Source organism: Melospiza melodia, chromosome 31 (genome assembly GCF_035770615.1).
Source record: "Melospiza melodia melodia isolate bMelMel2 chromosome 31, bMelMel2.pri, whole genome shotgun sequence".
Taxonomy (NCBI): domain Eukaryota; kingdom Metazoa; phylum Chordata; class Aves; order Passeriformes; family Passerellidae; genus Melospiza; species Melospiza melodia.
The window spans coordinates 213,094-232,221 of NC_086224.1; the positions used below are offsets into that span (position 1 = coordinate 213,094).

Consider the following 19,128-nt stretch of genomic DNA (forward strand, 5'->3'; position numbering starts at 1 on the left):
GCCTCCCGAGAGCCGGGGCTGTGCGCGGCACCGGGGCATAGGGGAGCCGGGGCAGGGCTTGGCCTCGCCGGGCCCGCTCCGAGCGGATCCAGGGCCGCAGTTCCCGGTGGAACCCCGGCGGTACCGGGCCGCAGTTCCCGGTGTAACCCGACGGTACTGGGCCGCAGTTCCCGGTGTAACCCCGGCGGTACCGGGCCGCAAGTCCCGGTGGAACCCCGGCGGTACCGGGCCGCAGTTCCCGGTGGAACCCGGCGGTACCGGGCCGCAGTTCCCGGTGGAACCCCGGCGGTACCGGGCCGCAGTTCCCGGTGGAACCCGGCGGTACCGGGCCGCAGTTCCCGGTGTAACCCCGGCGGTACCGGGCCGCAGTTCCCGGTGTAACCCCGGCGGTACCGGGCCGCAGTTCCCGGTGGAACCCCGGCGGTACCGGGCCGCAGTTCCCGGTGGAACCCGGCGGTACCGGGCCGCAGTTCCCGGTGTAACCCCGGCGGTACCGGGCCGCAGTTCCCGGTGGAACCCGGCGGTACCGGGCCGCAGTTCCCGGTGGAACCCGGCGGTACCGGGCCGCAGTTCCCGGTGTAACCCCGGCGGTACCGGGCCGCAATTCCCGGTGGAACCCCGGCGGTACCGGGCTCGGCAGGGCCGGGGAGCTGCGGGGCCGCTCAGGGCGGAATTAACGGGATTAATTAACGAGCTGTCAGCGGCGCGGGGAGGCCGAGCCCTGCTCCGAGCGTGACTCGGCACCGGAGCCGCCCTGGCCACGGGGATGGGTGACAGGGTGACACTGCCATGGTGACAGCACTGGGGCCACCCTGGTGACAACACTGGAGCCACCCTGGCCACGGGGATGGGGCTGCCATGGTGACACGGCTGGGGCCACCACCCTGGTGACAGCGCTGGTGCCACTGTGGAGACAGCACTGGAGCCACCGCGGCCATAGGGCTCAGGCCACCCTGGTGACAGGGCTGGGGCCACTACCGCGGTGACAGGGCTGAAGCCACCGTGATCACAGCCCTGGGGCCACCCTGGTGACAGCGCTGGGGCCGCCGAGCCCCTGGGGACACGGCCCTGAGCCACCCGAGCACGGAGGGACGGCGGGCAGCAGCGGCAGCGGAGGCTGCACTGCGGAGCGGGAGGGAAGCGATGCAGGGCGAGGAGCGCGGGCTGAGCTCAAAGTCACCGCCTGGAAACGCCGCCACGCTCTGCGCTTGGGGCTGCAGACACGCTCCCTGCTCACTGCCAGGCTGCAGACGCTCCCTGCTCATTGCCGTTCCGGGCGCACGGAGGGGTCACGGTGACCCCACGGGCAAGGGGGCCCCGCGTGGCTGTCCCGGGTGTGCCGTGACCAGGATGACAGTCCCGGGTGTGCCGTGACCCCGGCTCCATCTCCCATCTCCCATCTCAGCAACGCCCGGTAATTCCCTCCTCCCCGGCCGCTCGGATTAATGAATTAATTCGCTAATGTGCCCCAAGTGCCCCGATCGCGGTGATTCACGGCAGGGGGGACAGCGGCAATCCCCGAGCCCCGTTCCATCGGCAGGGAAGGAGCACGGCAATGACCGAACCCTGTTCCACCGGAGGGAAGGAGGTGTCGGTGCGGGGCCAGCGCCGCGCACACGCTCGGCGCGGCACAGTCCAGCCCCGCACGGACAAACGGAGCTGTCTGTCCGTCTGCCTCTTCCAAAGGGACCCAACCCCACAAGGACAAACGGAGCCGTCTGTCTGTCTGCCTTTTCCAACCGGACCCGTGCCAGCGCCCACAGAGGCTCCGATTTTGGGGGCCGGGGGTGCTCGGGGCCGCTCCCCACGGCCGGAGCAGGGACGGGAAGCGGCTCCGATCCCGGTGCTGCCGGGGGATGGAGGAGCAGGAGGAGGAGGAGGGAGGAAGGAGCAGCTCAGGAAGGAAAACCAGGCCGGGAAAGGCGCGGGGAGAGCTCGGGCTGCACGGCGGGGCCGCGTTTTTCCAGGGAAAAGCGGGAGGGGAGGAAGAGCCGGGTCCATGGGGAGCGGGAAGGGAGGAAGAGCCGGGTCCATGGAGAGCGGGAAGGGAGGAAGAGCCGGGTCCATGGAGAGCGGGAAGGGAGGAAGAGCCGGGTCCATGGAGAGCGGGAAGGGAGGAAGAGCCGGGTCCATGGAGAGCGGGAGGGCTCCAGCAGCTCCCGGGGTGCATTTGGAGCCATTCCCGCCCTGCAGCTGCCCCCAGCTAAAACCGCAGCGAGATTTAAACCCTGAAATGGCGATTTTGGCTCTGGCGGCTCCAGGGACGCTGCTGTGCCTCTGCCTTTCCCTTTAAAACGCTGCTCCCTCCTGCCCCGTGATTGATGCCGGGTCCTTCCTTGTGCGGGGAAAAAAAAAGAGAGGAATAACAATAATAATCACGCTGTGGGCAGCGCTGGGTGAGGAATCCCCGGCCCAGCAGCCCCACGGAGCATTGTGCAAAGCACCACAATTGAGATTTTTCCCCTTTTTTCCCCTGTTTGTTCAAATATTTTTTTTCCTTTTTTCTGTAGGTTACTGCCCAAAGTTCCCCGCAATTTCACACAAAGAGCCGAGCGGGTTCCGGAGCCCACCCCATCCCACCGCCATCCTCCTTGGCCAGAAGGGCAGAGCGTTTAGCGGGGAGGAGGTAAATAATTTAATTTACATTTCTATGGCTTCGCTCATCCCCAAGGGCTCCTCCGGCACGGCCCCCTCCTGGATGCAGGTGTTGGGCAGGGGGAGGAAGCATCTGGCGCGGCGCGTGAGGAGCCAAGGACGGCCGGGGCGAAATCCTCCGCCCGCTCCGCACCCCGCGTCCTTCTCCCTTCTCATCTTCCCCCTGAACTTCAGCGGGATCGCCCCGGGCAGAGGCGGGCACAGGGAGCGGAGCCGGGACGGGGCACGGGGCGATGCCAAGGGACCCTCACACCAAACCCAGGGAACCTCCGGCCTTTGGGAAGGAGCGGATGGACGGGCTGGGCTGGGAGCACCTGGGCAGGAGCAGCGCCGTGGTTCGCACAGCTGGGCACACCTGGGCACAGCTGGCCCCACGGAGCGGATCCCCAAAACCCCACTGGATGGGTTTTTTTAAATCCCCAAATCCCCGCGGGATGGGGATTTTTTGATTCCTAAAACCTCACGCATTGGGGTTTTTAAATCCCCCAAACCTCACGGATTGGGTTCTTTTGTACCCCCAAAACCCTTCGCGATTGGGGATTTTTGTACCCCAAAACCCCGCGAGATGGGATTTTTTAAATCCCCAAAGCCCTTCAGGATTGGGGTTTTTTTGTACCCCAAACCCCGCGGGCACGCCGCGCTGCCCGGGCCCGGCGGAGCGCTCTGAGGCGCCGCTCTCCCGTCCGCCCGAGCGCGGTGATTAACAGATTAACAGATTAACAGCCGGCTGTTAATTACGGCAGCCCGGAGCCGGGGGGAGCGGCCCGCGGCGCGCACCGGGCTGAGCCGGGCTGGAGCCGGGCCCGCGTCCCCCGGGAGCCGCTCGGGTGTGAATCGCGGGGAGCGCCGGCACCGGGGAGGCCCCGGGCCCCGGGGTGGGTGCGGAGGGCACCGGGGAGGGGGCTCCGGACCCCCAGAGCCCCGGCGGCCGCGGGGCCGCGCACGGAACCAGGCGGGGAACAAAGGGAACTTTGTCACGGCCCGGTAACAAAGGCACTCACGGGCCCTTCCCCAAGCGTCGGCTCCACGACCCCAAAATAAATTTTAACCCAAATGACGACGCCAAAACAAACCCTAAGCCAAACAAACCCTAACCCAGACAAACCCTTACCCAAACGTGGGCTCTGCGACCCTAAAACAAACCCTAACCCAAATGCCATGGCCCCAAAACAACCCCTAACCCAAACAACCCCTGACCCAAACCGCGCTCCAGGACCCCAAAGGAGCCCCTGACCCAAAGGTGGGCTCCGAGGGCCCGGCCGTGCCCGAGCACCGCCGCGGCTCAGCCCCGACCCTGGGACTCTCCCCGAGCGCCCGGAGCACGCCCCGGCCCCGTTCGGCTTTCCAGGGCCCTGCGATGGCGATTTCCTACAATTGAGAGCGACACTGGGAATGCGCCCACCCATTCACGGCGCGCAGCCGCCGCTGCTGATGGCTTTATGGCCTGGAAAGGGTTTGTGTGGGGATTTATCTCCTGGGGAAGCTGCAGCACAGCAGCAGCTGCCTGGGAAGGGCAGCGGGTCAGACACAAAGAGAATTCCAGTCACTCGGGGCTTTGGGGTTTGTCCCCTCTAAAGGAGTTTCCATTCCTGTACAAACCTCACTTTTGCGCCTCCATTCATGTATAAACCCTCGTTTTTGTGCCTCAATTCCTGTATATAACCTCACTTTTGTGCCTCCATTCCTGTATAAACCCTCGTTTTTGTGCCTCCATTCCTGTACAAACCCTCGTTTTTGTGCCTCAATTCCTGTATATAACCTCATTTTTGTGCCTCCATTCCTGTATAAACCTCACTTTTGTGCCTCCATTCTTGTATAAAATCTCATTTTTGTGCCTCCATTCCTGTGTAAACCCTCGTTTTTGTGCCTCCGTTCCTGCACAAACCCTGGTTTTTGTGCCTTTTCCTGGCTATCCTGGCCATCCCGCAGCTCCCCTCCCTGCCGCTGTTCCCATCCCGCCGCATTCCCGGCCCGGAGCCTCAGCGCTGCGGTAATTAAAGCTTTACAAAGGAGATGGGCAGCAGCACCAGCGCAGCAGCAGCATCAAACCCCCGCGTTCGCTCCTCTGCCTCTCGGAGGAGCCACCTGTTCTGCGGAGCGGGGATTTATGGGCCATTACCGCGGAGCTGCTGCTGCCTCCCTGATGAGGCTCTCGGTGACCTCCTCTCCCCGCAGATTTACGGTTTATCCCGGCAGCACAGTGCTCCATCCTGCAGCTCCCCGACCCCTCTTTATGCCCCCGACCCCTCTTTATTCCCCAAATCTGTTTGTTTCCGGGAGGTGCTGGGTCTTCCCAGCCAGGGCTCACGTTTTCCTTGCCTTTCCAGGCTCTCAGTGCCCTCCTCTCCCCACAGATTTACGGTTCAGCTCCCCAATCCCTCTTTATTCCCCAAAACCGTCTGTGCTCAGGAGGCGCTGGGTGCTTCAGGTTTTCCTTGCCTTTCGGGGCTCTCAGTGACCTCCTCTCCCCGCAGATTCACGGTTCCTCCGGCACCCTCCCGTGCCTGGCTCCATCCGGCAGCTCCCAGCCCCTCTTTATTCCCCAAATCTGTCTGTTTTCAGGAGGTGCTGGGTGTTCCCGGCTTCCCCTGCCTTTCTCCATTCCCCCACCAGGAGGGTTGAGCCCACAATTGTTCGTCTCAGCAATCCCCGACCCGATCCCACACCATTCCCATTCCCTCCCGGCTGCTCTCGGCTCCCCAGGCACGTCCCGGCCGCCCCAAACCCTCCCTCCTGCAGCAGACACAGCCCTGAACCCTGCCCGCAGCTTCCCCCGCAGCCACGGCGAGGAGCTGCCGGTGCAGCCGTGCGGAAACACAAAGCCAAGGTCAGCAGAGCCATCCCTGGGGAGCCCGAGCCGCTCCCGCTGCCCCCGCTCGGGCTGCAGGCAGCGAAACCTCGCAGGAGCGCTGGAACTGCGCTCGGGAGCGCTGCAACTGCGCTGGGATGGGAGCTGCACACCCGGGCTGGGCAGGGAGCGCTGCAACTGCGCTGGGATGGGAGCTGCACACCCAGGCTGGGCAGGGAGCGCTGGAACTGCGCTGGGATGGGAGCTGCACACCCAGGCTGGGCAGGGAGCGCTGGAACTGCGCTGGGATGGGAGCTCTGACACCCAGGCTGGGCAGGGAGCGCTGGAATTGTGCTCTGGAGCTCGGCACATGGGAGCTCTGACACCCAGGCTGGGCAGGGAGCGCTGGAACTGTGCTCAGGACGGGAGCTGCACACCCAGGCTGGGCAGGAGGAACTGCAGGGGTGCTGCAGGGCAGGGAGAGCTCCGGGCTGAGCCCTGGGCACTGCAGGGCATCGGGAAAGGCTCATTCCTGAATTCTGAGCACTGCAGGGCACTGGGATAAACCGAATTACCAAATTACCGGCACTGCAGGACACAGGGAAAGGCTCACCCTGAATTCCCAGCACTGCAGGGAAAGGCTCATTCCCGAATTGCCGGCACAGGGAAAGGCTCACCCTGAATTGCCGGCACAGGGAAAGGCTCATTCCCGAATTGCCGGCACAGGGAAAGGCTCACCCTGAATTGCCGGCACAGGGAAAGGCTCACCCCGAATTCCCAGCACTGCAGGGAAAGGCTCACCCCGAATTGCCGGCACTGGGAAAGGCTCACCCCGAATTGCCGGCACTGGGAAAGGCTCACCCCGAATTGCCGGCACCGGGAAAGGCTCATTCCCGAATTGCCGGCACCGGAATCACCTCCGGGTGACTCCGCAGGCTCTCTGGAAGGGCCGGAGCCGCACAACAAAAGGGACGGGGAGGGAAAAGCGCTGGCGGAGCCACCGCAGCAGCGCTGCCCTCCAACCGAGCCTGGCTGGTGCCTCATTCCCCAAACGAGGGGGTTGAGACCTGGCTCTGTCCCCTTGTCTGTAGCCGGGGGATGCTCTGGTGACCACCAAACCCTCCCTCAAACCCTTGCAGACATTCCCTTTTACAAACACCCCCAGGACAAACACCCCAATCCCCTCCCGGCTCCTTGTGCACTGCCACTAAACCAGCCAGCCCAGCCCAGCCCAGCCCAGCCCAGCCCAGCCCAGCCCAGCCCAGCCCAGCTCCTCTCGCACAAATCTTTATTGTCTGCATCTCTATTCCCTGCGGGGATTTTAGGACTGTAATGTTTTTATTGTTTTAATCCGGCATATAAAAATTAAAAAAAAAGAAAACCGCTCGAGCGGAGCAGCTGGGCCGGGCGCGGGCAGGGCAGCCGCGGTGCTGCAGCATCGAGCAGGTGTCGGGGCTAAAGTGGCGCTGGGGCTCGGGCTTTGGGCAGGACCGGGCTCTGGGCAGCCGCGGTGCTGCAGCATCGAGCAGGTGAGCCCTTTACTGACCCCAAACCCCCTTCTTGGACCTCAAACCCCCTTTAAGCACCCTGAACCCCTTTACGGACCCCGAATCTCCTTTACTGACCCCAAACCGGACCCCAAGGAAAGCTCTCACACACAGCAGCGAGAAACTGAGGGCGACAACGCCAGCAATAAAAACCCCAGAAAGTAAAAACCACCCGAGCGAAAGCCCCACGTGTTTCTGTGGAAACACAGGAATTCAAGGAGCTTCTTCACCCTGTGCCGACAGCTCTGCACCCTGGTGCTCAGGACACGCCGTGTCCTGTCTGCCTGCCCTCCGGTGCTCCCAGTGCTCCCAGTGTCCCCCAGTGCTCCCAGTATCCCCAGTATTCCCAGTGCTTCCAGCATCCCCAGTGCTCCCAGTATCCCCAGTATTCCCAGTGCTCCCAGCATCCCCAGAGCTCCCAGTATCCCCAGTATTCCCAGTGCTCCCAGTGTCCCCCAGTGTCCCCAGTATCCCCAGTGTCCCCCAGTGCTCCCAGTTTCCCCAGTGTCCCCCAGTATCCCCAGTGTCCCCCAGTGTCCCCAGTATCCCCAGTGTCCCCCAGTGCTCCCAGTGTCCCCCAGTGCTCCCAGTGTCCCCCAGTGCTCCCAGTGCTCCCAGTGTCCCCCAGTGCTCCCCGTATCCCCAGTGCTCCCAGCGCTCCCGCTGCCGCAGGGATCCCGCGGCTGCCGCAGAGGGGCGGAGCGGCCTCCGCAGCCAACAAAGCGTCCTTGGGAGAAAAAAGAGCGGATTTGGGGCTGGCGGCGAGCGGGGCAGCGGCTCGGGAGCCCAGCGCCCATCGTTGGGGTGTTTCAGTAACAGCAGGGCAAGGGAAAAGCCGCCGGTCCCTCCTGCAGCCGCGGAACCACCGCGGGGAGGGAACCGAGCCCCGGGGAAGGGACAGAGCCCCGGCAAATTCCCCATTCCTCCCTCAGACTGGGCTTTAAACCGCGGAGTGACGGCTTGGCTGGGCTTTGGACACGGAGTTTACAGAAAATCCTGCGAACCCGGCAGGTTTTTGAGGCTGGATAAATCCTGTCCCCCCAGCGCCAGCCCTGCTGATGCCGGGATATCCGCGATGCCGATAACGAGCTCTTTGTCAGCGCTGCTGCTGCTCCCAGCAATCGGTGATTTGTTCTCACAGTAAAATAAAAAGGATTTACGGTTGTCTCAGAGCAGCAGGCTTCGAAACCAAACAGCCTTGACTCCAAAACGCTGGGTTTAACGCCGGGAAATATTGCACTTGCCAGGAAAACACCCAGGGCTGGCGAGGGGGAGGAAAAGCTCAGAGCCGAGGGTTCGGCAGCTCCGGCTGCGCTCCGAGAGCCTCCCTGCCCGGCCAGGCAGCCACAGCCCCATTTCCGAGGGGTTTGGGGACAAACAGCTGCAGGATCTGCAGCTCCCGAGAGAAACCCAGCCCGGGCCCAGCTCTGAGCCGGCTCTTTGGCTCAGAGCAGCTTTGTGCTCCCCCTGAGCCCAGGAGCACCAGCAATGCTGAGCCGGGCTCAGCGCAAACCTGGCTGAGCCACCTGGGGCCGGTGCCACCCTGAACCCAGTGCCACCCTGGGTCAGTGTCACCTGGGGCCAGTGCCACCCTGAACCCAGTGCCACCCTGGGTCAGTGTCACCTGGGGCCAGTGTCACCCTGAACCCAGTGCCACCCTGGGTCAGTGTCACCTGGGGCCAGTGCCACCCTGAACCCAGTGCCACCCCAGAGCCAGTGCCACCCTGAACCCAGTGCCACCCTGGGTCAGTGCCACCTGGGGCCAGTGCCACCCTGAACCCAGTGCCACCCTGGGTCAGTGTCACCTGGGGCCAGTGCCACCCTGAACCCAGTGCCAACCTGCTCAATGTCACCCTGAACCCAGTGCCACCCCGGGCCCGTGTCACCTGGGGCCAGTGTCACCCTGAACCCAGTGCCACCCCGGGCCAGTGCCACCCCAGAGCCAGCGTCACCCTGAACCCAGTGCCACCCTGCTCAATGTCACCCTGAACCCAGTGCCACCCCAGAGCCAGTGTCACCCCAGAGCCAGTGCCACCCTGAACCCAGTGCCACCCTGCTCAATGTCACCCTGAACCCAGTGCCACCCCAGAGCCAGTGCCACCCTGGGTCAGTGTCACCAACCTGCTCAATGTCACCCTGAACCCAGTGCCACCCCGGGCCCGTGCACCCCTCGGAAGGGAGCAGGCAGAAGCCTGGCCGGGCTCTGCAGCAGAAATCCTTCCCTGCAAGGACACTGCGGCACCGCAGCGAGCTCCAGCCTCATCCCGGCTCGTTCCCAGCACATTCCCAAACCCATTCCCAGCACATTCCCAGCCCATCCCGGTGTCCCCAGGAGCCTGGCAGGGCTGGGGACTCTCCCAGGGCACGATCCGGGGCTGGCGCCCCTCGGAGCCTCGGGAAACCGGGGCTGGCCCCGGCTCCGGGACGGAATTCGGGACACTGCCCAGCCCCACTGCCCGGCCCCATGCCCAGCCCCATGCCCAGCCCCACTGTTGTGCCCAGCCCCATGCCCAGCCCCACTGTTGTGCCCAGCCCCATGCCCAGCCCCACTGTTGTGCCCAGCCCCATGCCCAGCCCCACGGTTGTGCCCAGCCCCATGCCCAGCCCCATTGCCCAGCCCCATGCTCAGCCCCATTGCCCAGCCCCATTGCCCAGCCCCATGCCCTGCCCCATTGCCCTGCCCCATTGCCCAGCCCCATTGCCCAACCCCATTGCCCAGCCCCATGCCCTGCCCCATGCCCAGCCCCAGCCCCACTGTTGTGCCCAGCCCCATGCCCAGCCCCATGGCCAGCCCTAGCCCCATGCCCAGCCCCATGCCCAGCCCCATGCCCAGCCCCATGGCCAGCCCCAGCCCCATGCCCAGCCCCATGCCCAGCCCCATGCCCAGCCCCAGCCCCATGCCCAGCCCCATGCCCAGCCCCATGCCCAGCCCCATGCCCAGCCCCATGCCCTGCCCCATGGCCAGCCCCACTGTTGTGCCCAGCCCCATGCCCAGCCCCATGCCCAGCCCCATGCCCAGCCCCATGCCCTGCCCCATGGCCAGCCCCAGCCCCACTGTTGTGCCCAGCCCCATGCCCTGCCCCATGGCCAGCCCCATGCCCAGCCCCATGCCCAGCCCCATGCCCAGCCCCATGCCCAGCCCCATGCCCAGCCCCAGCCCGCCCCGTGCCACCTGGGGCCGTGTCCCGCCCGCGCTCCCGCCACAGAAACGCTTCCAAGAACTGCCAAGGAATCCCGGCCAGAGGAATGATAAAGACTTTAACTTACAGGAAATGCTGCTATTAAATAATATTTAAGTCTTAATTATATTTTAAACCGGCCATTTTAGAAAAAAAGAAGTTCTATTACGGTGCTTTTGTAGTTAAAGGTCTGTCAACATTTCCATTTTAAACCTTCATTTCTAGGGGGTTTATAATTTGGCCATAAAAATTCATTCTAGGCTGGAACTTGGCAAACAGGGGCCCAGCCTAGGAGCAATATTTTTTATTATCCAATTTGGTTTAAATTGGTTTGGCCGTTTTTAAGTTATAGGAGTGTAAAAAATAAACGTTTACTGGTTTCAGATGCCTTCCCAAGCTTATTATTATTCAAAATTAGCCTTCCCCCTGCCCACCTCCAAAAACACCTTGGGCGAGAGGCGGGGGAGCCGGCCGGGCTGCGCTGGCAGCCCCGAGACACGGCCCAAATTCAGCCAACTCTGCTTCTCCTGCCAGCAGCGCCTCCGGAGCCCCTGCAGCAGCCCCGCTGCCCTGCAGGCATGCAGCAGCTGCCACCGTGCAGGGCCTGCAGCTCCCACCCCTGCAGCTCAATGCAGCAGCTGCCACCGTGCAGGGCCTGCAGCTCCCACCCCTGCAGCTCAATGCAGCAGCTGCCACCGTGCAGGGCCTGCAGCTCCCACCCCTGCAGCTCAATGCAGCTGCCGCCACCGTGCAGGGCCTGCAGCCCCCACCCCTGCAGCTCAATGCAGCTGCTGCCACCGTGCAGGGCCTGCAGCTCCTGCAGCTCCCACCCCTGCAGCTCAATGCAGCTGCTGCCACCGTGCAGGGCCTGCAGCTCCTGCAGCTCCCACCCCTGCAGCTCAATGCAGCAGCTGCCACCGTGCAGGGCCTGCAGCTCCTGCAGCTCCCACCGCTGCAGCTCAATGCAGCAGCTGCCACCGTGCAGGGCCCGCAGCTGCTGCCACAGGAGCTGCTCCCAGTCTGCACGCTGCAGGTCCCACACTGGAACTCTCAAACTGGAAACTCCAAACTGGAAATCCCAAACTGGGAACGCCAAACTGGAAACTCCACACTGGGAACCCCAAACCGGACACCCCAAACCGGGAATCCCAAACTGGGAATCCCAAACTGGAAACACCAAACTGGAAACCCCACACAGGACACCCCAAACTGGACACCCCAAACCGGGAATCCCAAACTGGGAACGCCAAACTGGAAACCCCACACAGGACACCCCAAACCGGACACCCCAAACCGGGAATCCCAAACCGGGAATCCCAAACTGGGAACGCCAAACTGGGAACCCCAAGTTGGAAACCCCACACTGGGAACTCCGAACTGGGAATCCCACACTGGGAACCCCACACAGGACACCCCAAAGTGGACGCCCCACACAGGACAGCCCGGAGCAGCCCAGGCCGGGGGGCACGGTGCCACCCCACAGCAGTGCCAGGGTGAGCTCCCCACTGCCTGGCAAGGGGAAAGGGCTGCTCTCCCCTGTCAAACCCCAAAATTCAGGGGTGAATAAAGGGGACAACGCTCACGGTCTGGGCTCTCCCCTCTCAGACCCCATAAAGGGAACGACCCACACGTTTTGGGCTGCTCTCCCCTGTCAGACCCAAAATTCAGGGGTGAATAAAGGGGATAACCCTCCCAGTTTGGGCTGTTCTCCCCTCTCAAACCCCATAAAGGGAACGACCCACACGTTTTGGGCTGCTCTCCCCTCTCCAGACCCCACAAAAGGAATAACCCTCACAGTTTGGGCTGCTCTCCCCTCTCCAGACCCCACAAAAGGAATAACCCTCAGTTTGGGCTGCTCTCCCCTCTCCAGACCCCACAACAGGAATAACCCTCAGTTTGGGCTGCTCTCCCCTCTCCAGACCCCACAAAAGGAATAACCCTCAGTTTGGGCTGCTCTCCCCTCTGCAGACCCCACAACAGGAATAACCCTCAGTTTGGGCTGCTCTCCCCTCTGCAGACCCCACAAAAGGAATAACCCTCACAGTTTGGGCTGCTCTCCCCTCTGCAGACCCCACAAAAGGAATAACCCTCACAGTTTGGGCTGCTCTCCCCTCTGCAGACCCCACAACAGGAATAACCCTCAGTTTGGGCTGCTCTCCCCTCTCCAGACCCCACAACAGGAATAACCCTCAGTTTGGGCTGCTCTCCCCTCTCCAGACCCCACAACAGGAATAACCCTCACAGTTTGGGCTGCTCTCCCCTCTCCAGACCCCACAAACGGAATAACCCTCAGTTTGGGCTGCTCTCCCCTCTCCAGACCCCACAAACGGAATAACCCTCACAGTTTGGGCTGCTCTCCCCTCTCCAGACCCCACAAAAGGAATAACCCTCCCGTTCTGGGCAGCGCAGCCCCTCAGCCCAGCCCAGCCAATGGCAGCAGCAGCCCGGGCCCCATCCATTACCGGGCAATAGAGATTTAAGGGATAATGGCCATGGCAGCACAGTATACAAAGCAATAAACTGCTTTTGAGCTTGGTTAAATGCCAAGTGATGCCGAGGCTCCACGCCATAAACATTATTTCTATTATATGACAAGATAAGAGGATACAATAAACCGGCAAGAAGGGAGAGGGGAAAAAAATATAAAAATCGTTTTCTGGCCTGGTGAAAAGTTCTGGGCTCGGCGTTTCCTGGACGCTGCACAAAGCAGCACCTCCGAGCAAGGGTTTGGGGGAATAAATTGGCAAATTAAGGGGGGTTTAAAAAGCAAACTACTGTCTGAGGAAATGGCCTGCATAACTGGAGCTCTGCAATTGGGGCTGCAGGATGATTTGTGTGCCCTGCAAAGGGAAACGCTGTGGAGGGCAGGGCTGGGGAAGCCGTGCTCCCTGCTCAGGATATTCAGTATATTCAGTATATTCTGTATACTCAGTATATTCAATATATTCAGTATATTCAATATATTCAGTATATTCGGTACATTCTGTATATTCTATATATTTGGTATATTCTGTATATTCAATATATTCAGTATATTCTATATATTCAGTATATTCAGTATATTCTGTATATTCAATATATTCAGTATATACAGTATATTCAATATATTCAGTATATTCAGTATATTCCATATATTCAGTATATTCTATATATTCAGTATATTCAGTATATTCAATATATTCAATATATTCAGTATTTTCAATATATTCCATATATCCAATATATTCAGTGTATTATGTATATTCAGCATATTCCATACATTCAGTATATTCTATATATTCAGTATATTCCGTACATTCAGTATATGGAATATATTCAGTATATGGAATATATTCAGCATGTTCCGTATATTCCATATATTCCGCACACTCGGTACCAGGCCCTGGCGCTGCCCCGGGCAGCAGGAGTGGCCGCGCAGGCTCACTAAGAGGGAAGCTCCTGCAGGAGGACGCCCAGGAGAGCCTGGAGCCCCCAGCCTGGCCCCTGCTGGGTTCTCGGGGGGCTCTGGGGCCGTTTCACGAGGGGGGAGACGGAGCCAGACGTGGGGAAAGCTCCCGAGGCAGCCCCAGCTCCAGAGCTGTGCTCCGGGTGCCTTAATGAGCCAGACCGAGGCTTAATGTCCTAATTAATGAGGTGGAGCTGTCCCACTGCACAGAGCTGGGAACGGCTCCCAGTGCCAACAGCAGCGCCCGAATTCCCCCTAGCCTGAAGGTTTAATTCCCATTTCCCCCAAACCTGAGGGTTCAATTCCCAAATTCCCCCTAACCTGAAGGTTTAATTCCCATTTCCCCCAAACCTGAGGGTTCAATTCCCAAATTCCCCCTAACCTGAAGGTTTAATTCCCATTTCCCCCAAACCTGAGGGTTCAATTCCCAAATTCCCCCTAGCCTGAAGGTTTAATTCCCATTTCCCCCAAACCTGAGGGTTCAATTCCCAAATTCCCCCTAGCCTGAAGGTTTAATTCCCAAATTCCCCCTAACCTGAAGGTTTAATTCCCAATCCCCCCAAACTTGAAAGTTTAATTCCCCAATTTTCCCCAAACCTGAAGGTTTAATTCCCAATTCCCCCTAAGCTGAAGGTTTAATTCTGAGCTCCCAATTCCAACAGCAGAGCACAAATCCGCCCTAACCTGAAGGTTTAATTCCCCCAGACCTCAAGGTTTAATTCCCCAATCTCCCCAAACCTGAACATTTGATTCCCTAATAAACAAGGTGGAGCTGGTGGAACAGCCCCAGTCTCAGCTCTCAGCCCCTGGAGTGGCTGGAATCGAGAGCTTTGGGGCGATCAGCAGCACCCAGAACCGAGAGCTTTGGGGTGACAGCACTTGGAATTCAGAGATTTGAGGTGATGAGCGGAATGGAGAGGTTTGGGGGCGGCGGGAGCCGCAGCTGTGCCAGCCCGGCTCGGAGCGGGAGAATCCCCGGACAGAATACAGAAATATCGCCGCCCTGCAGCCCTGGCAACCCAAACGTGTTTACAGCCCCGCCGAGCCCGCGGCGCACACCGAGCTGCCCGGGCATGGAGGGGCTGCCCTGCCCCGGCGGCTGATCCTGCGCGGCAACGGGAACGGGGACCGGGGGGAAAAATGGGGAAAAATGGGGGGGAAAACGGGGGGAGGAAAGGGGAGGAAATGGGGGAAAATGGGGGAGAAAAATGGGGAGGAAAAGGGGGGAAATGGCGAAAAATGGGGGAGAAAAATGGGGAGGGGGAAAGGGGAAAAATGGGGGGGGGGAAAGGGAAAAATGGGGGGAAAAGGGAAAGAGAAAAGGAGGGGAAAAAGGAGGGGAAAATGGGGGGAAAAAGGAGGGAAAAGGCAGAGGGAAATGGAGGGGGAAAAGGGAGAGAAAAATGGGGGGAAAAGGAGGGGGAAATGGGGGGAAAAGGAGAGGAAAAAGGAGGGAAAAATGGGGGGGAAGGGAAAGAGAAAAGGAGGGGAAAAGGAGCAGAAAATGGGGGGAAAAAGGGAGGGGGAAAAAGGAGGAGGAAAAAAGGAGGGGAAAAGGACAAGAAAGGAGGAAAAAGGAGGAAAGAAAGTAGGGAAAAGGAGGAAAAAAAAGAAGAAAGAAGGAGGGAAAATGGAGGAAAAGGAGAGAAAAAGGGGGGAAATAGAGAAGGAAAAAAGTAAAAAAAGAAGAAAAAAGGAAGGAAAAGAGAGGGGGAAAAACGAGGGAAAAAAAAGGAGGAAAAAGGAGGGAAAAGGCAGAAAAAATAAGAAAAAGGAAGAAAAAAAGGAAAAAAAAGTAGGAAAAATGGAGGAAAAAGGGGTTTAGGGCACAAAAGATGGGGCTGGTGTCAGCTACAGAGGGAAGGAAGCAGCTGCGGGAGGAAATCATGAACATTCCCCGATCCCAGCCCAGTGCTGCTGTCCCATGCCATGCCATGCCATGCCATGCCATGCCTGGATGCCAGTCCCAGCCCAGCCCAGCCCTGCCCTGCTCTGAAGGACGTCCTGGGAGCAGCAGCCCCGAGGTCAGGCTGGATCCCCATGAATCACCGCGCTCGGAATTGCCAGGATTCAGCATTTCCATATTAACATGAGGAATTGTCGGAATTACCCATAAGCAGCCAGGCTGGAACAGCCAGAGGAGGAAGCAGCCACCTTTATATGTCATTTGTGGGAGATTGTGGGAGATTAAATTTAAATACATTGTTGTTTGCCTTAATTGCTTGTTTGAAGCCGATTTTAGGGCTGCGTGATTGAAGGGCTCACACCATTAAGTGCTCAAACACAGCTAATACATTTTATAAATGGCCTGCGCAATTCACAGGCAAAGAAGTTTCAGATAAAAAGCAGCTCCCAAAAAAAAAAAAAAAAAAAAAAGAAAAAAGAAAAAGGAAAAAAGAAAAGGCAAAGGAGGAAGTTCACCTGCAAGGGGGATCTGGGTGAGGCTCGTGCCACAATGAGCAGAAAGCTGGGAAACCTTAAATATGGAATTCCACGATCCCGAGTATCCAGCATGGAATTCCATTAAACCAGCAGGAATTCCACGATCCCCCAGTGCCCCAGTGTCCAGCAGGAATCCCATTAAACCAGCAGCAATTCCATCATCCCCCAGTTCCCCCAGTACCAACTGCCAGGGACCCCTGAGCTCAGCTTTGGGACATTTTCCATGGAAACAAAAGGAAAAGGGGATGGGAGCAGAGTTTTCCCAGAAAAGGGAGGAAAAGGGGATGGAGCAGAGTTTTCCCCATAAACAGCAGGAAAAGGGATGGAGCAGAGTTTTCCCCAGACATGGAAGGAAAAGGGGATGGGAAGGAGAGGCCGAAGGAGGAGCAGGCATTCCCGCGGGGCACGGAGGGAGCCCATCCCAAAATAGCGTTTTGGGACCGTCTCCGTCACCTGTCACATTCCCAGCTGCTCCAGAGGGGAACGGGAGCCTCCGGCCCTGCAGGCCCTGGGTTTATCCCTGGGAGCAGGACGGGGCCACAGCAACAGCCCCGGCTGAGCCAGGAGGATCCCCCGTTCCCAAAGCAGGATTTAACTGATCCCCCCGTTCCCAAAGCAGGATTTAAGTGATCCCCCGTTCCCAAAGCAGGATTTAACTGATCCCCCCGATCCCAAAGCAGGATTTAAGTGATCTGCCCATTCCCAAAGCAGGATTTAACTGATCCCCCCGTTCCCAAAGCAGGATTTAAGTGATCCCCCGTTCCCAAAGCGGGATTTAAGTGATCCTCCCGTTCCCAAAGCGGGATTTAAGTGATCTGCCATTCCCAAAGCAGGATTTAACTGATCCCCCGTTCCCAAAGCAGGATTTAAGTGATCCCCCCGTTCCCAAAGCAGGATTTAACTGATCCCCCCGTTCCCAAAGCGGGATTTAACTGATCCCCTTGTTCCCAAAGCAGGATTTAAGTGATCCCCCCATTCCCAAAGCAGGATTTAAGCGATCCCCTTGTTCCCAAAGCAGGATTTAACTGATCTGCCCATTCCCAAAGCAGGATTTAACTGATCCCCCGTTCCCAAAGCAGGATTTAACTGATCTGCCCATTCCCAAAGCAGGATTTAAGTGATCCCCCCGTTCCCAAAGCAGGATTTTAGTGATCCCCCCGTTCCCAAAGCAGGATCCAGCTGATCCTGGAGGATCCCCCTGTTTGCACCCCACAGATCCCGGGCTGCTTTTCCCCTGGGATGCTCTGGAGCAGCAGCTCGGAGCGCTCTGGCTCGGGGATGAACCCGCCACAGTCCCGTTAAACCCAAAGCCAAAACAGCCAAATCCCACGGGACCAAACCCTGACCCCAAAGACAAAACAGCCAAAATACCACTAGACCAAACCCTGACCCCAAAGCAGCCACAATCCCACCCAGCAGCCCCCAGGGCCGTACCTGTCCGCAGCCCGGGGCGCTGCACACGAAGGGCCGGTCGTCACCCATCCTGCACGGCCTGGGGAGCAGAGAAGGGACACAAATCTTTAAATGGCCCCAGAAACCCCCACAGAAGCACCCACGGGAGCCGCCCCTCTGCTGGGACGGGATCATCCTGGCCGGGTTTAGGATCTGGGAGGGACTGGGTGGGTTTTTGGGATTTTACAGCTGGAAGGGAACCTGGGAAGGTGTGGGAGCTCCCCTGGGCACCTGCAGCACCCAGAGGTGTCACCTCCTGCAGCACCCATGGGTGTCACCTCCCGAGGTGGGGACAGCAGCACAGCCCCCCCAGCACGGCCCCACCCGTCCCCGCTCCTTTTCCCCACAAACAGAAGGAAAAAGGGATGGGAGCAGAGTTTTCCCCACAAACAGAAGGAGAAGGGGATTAGAGCAGAGTTTTCCCACGAACAGAAGGAAAAAGGGATGGGAGCAGAGTTTTCCCCACAAACAGAAGGAAAAAGGGATGGGAGCAGAGTTTTCCCCACAAACAGAAGGAAAAAGGGATGGGAGCAGAGTTTTCCCCACAAACAGAAGGCAAAGGGATGTTCTGGGGTCAGGGAACACCCTGGGACCCCCATGGAATCTCAGAGCCAGCCCAGGGATCCCCCCAGCACAAACAAACCAGCAGGGACAGAGAAAACGCACAGAAAACAAAGTGCGAGCGAGCAGCCGTCCAATAAATCCACGGCCTCTCTCTGCACCGGTTATATTTTCAATGGGAGAGAACTAAAATTTGTCATTTAATTAATTAAGGGATTATAGGAGTGGTGCTCCGTTTTACAAGGCAATAATCGGGCTCCCCAGTGGGTAAACTACAAGGCTGATGGCAGGGGCAGTTTATCACGGATTACAGCCAAGGATAACAAAACACTCTCTCCTATTATGCTACAAGTGAAGCTGCTCTCATTAATAAAAAATAAGAGTAAATAAAGCAAAACCCTCCCCCCCAGAGTCAAACTGGGGAACGACGGCTCCCTCCTGCACACACGGATATTTTAGAGCAGGATTTCAGAGAGATGCGATAAAGCAAACGCTGTTTGCTCGGGGCTGGGCTGGGGCGGCAGGGCCTGCACTGGCAGCCAAGCCCCAGGGTCGGTATTTTTAGGAGCTGTGCGAGAAAGGAGCCCCAGGAATGCGGCAGGGACAGCGGGGAGGGATCAACGAGGGGCTGGAAACGAACAGGGACGCTGATTCTCTGCTGCAGGAGGGGAATCCCTGCCCACAGCCACGGCACGGTGGGGAGAGCAGCTGTGACCCCGCCAGGCAGGGACGCTGCGCTGGGTTTGGGGCTGCATTTACAGAGCTGAGATCCCACAAGGCAGAGCCGCTGGGCTGGGCTGGGCTGGGTTTGGAGCTGGATTTACACACCCAAACCAACCCGGCAGGATGGGACAGGAGCTGTGATTCCCCCTGTGCTGGGCTGGGTTTGGGGCTGGATTTACACACCCAAACCAACCCGGCAGGATGGGACAGGAGCTGTGATTCCCCCTGTGCTGGGCTGGGTTTGGGGCTGCATTTACAGAGCTGAGATCCCACAAGGCAGAGCCCCAGAGCTGGGCTGGGTTTGGGGCTGGATTTACACTCCCAAACCAACCCGGC

General features: G+C 59.2%; 1 protein-coding gene across 1 annotated transcript in view; it reads right to left on the bottom strand.

The window, feature by feature from the left end:
- Positions 1 to 19,128, bottom strand: part of LOC134431318 (cyclic AMP-dependent transcription factor ATF-7-like) — a 47,472-nt gene that overhangs the window by 20,245 nt on the left and 8,099 nt on the right. Inside the window, exon 2 of the mRNA XM_063179300.1 lies at positions 17,491 to 17,548. Within this exon, the coding sequence (XP_063035370.1) occupies positions 17,491 to 17,538 (48 nt within the window). The 5' untranslated portion in view covers positions 17,539 to 17,548. The remainder of the gene's footprint in view (positions 1 to 17,490; positions 17,549 to 19,128) is intronic.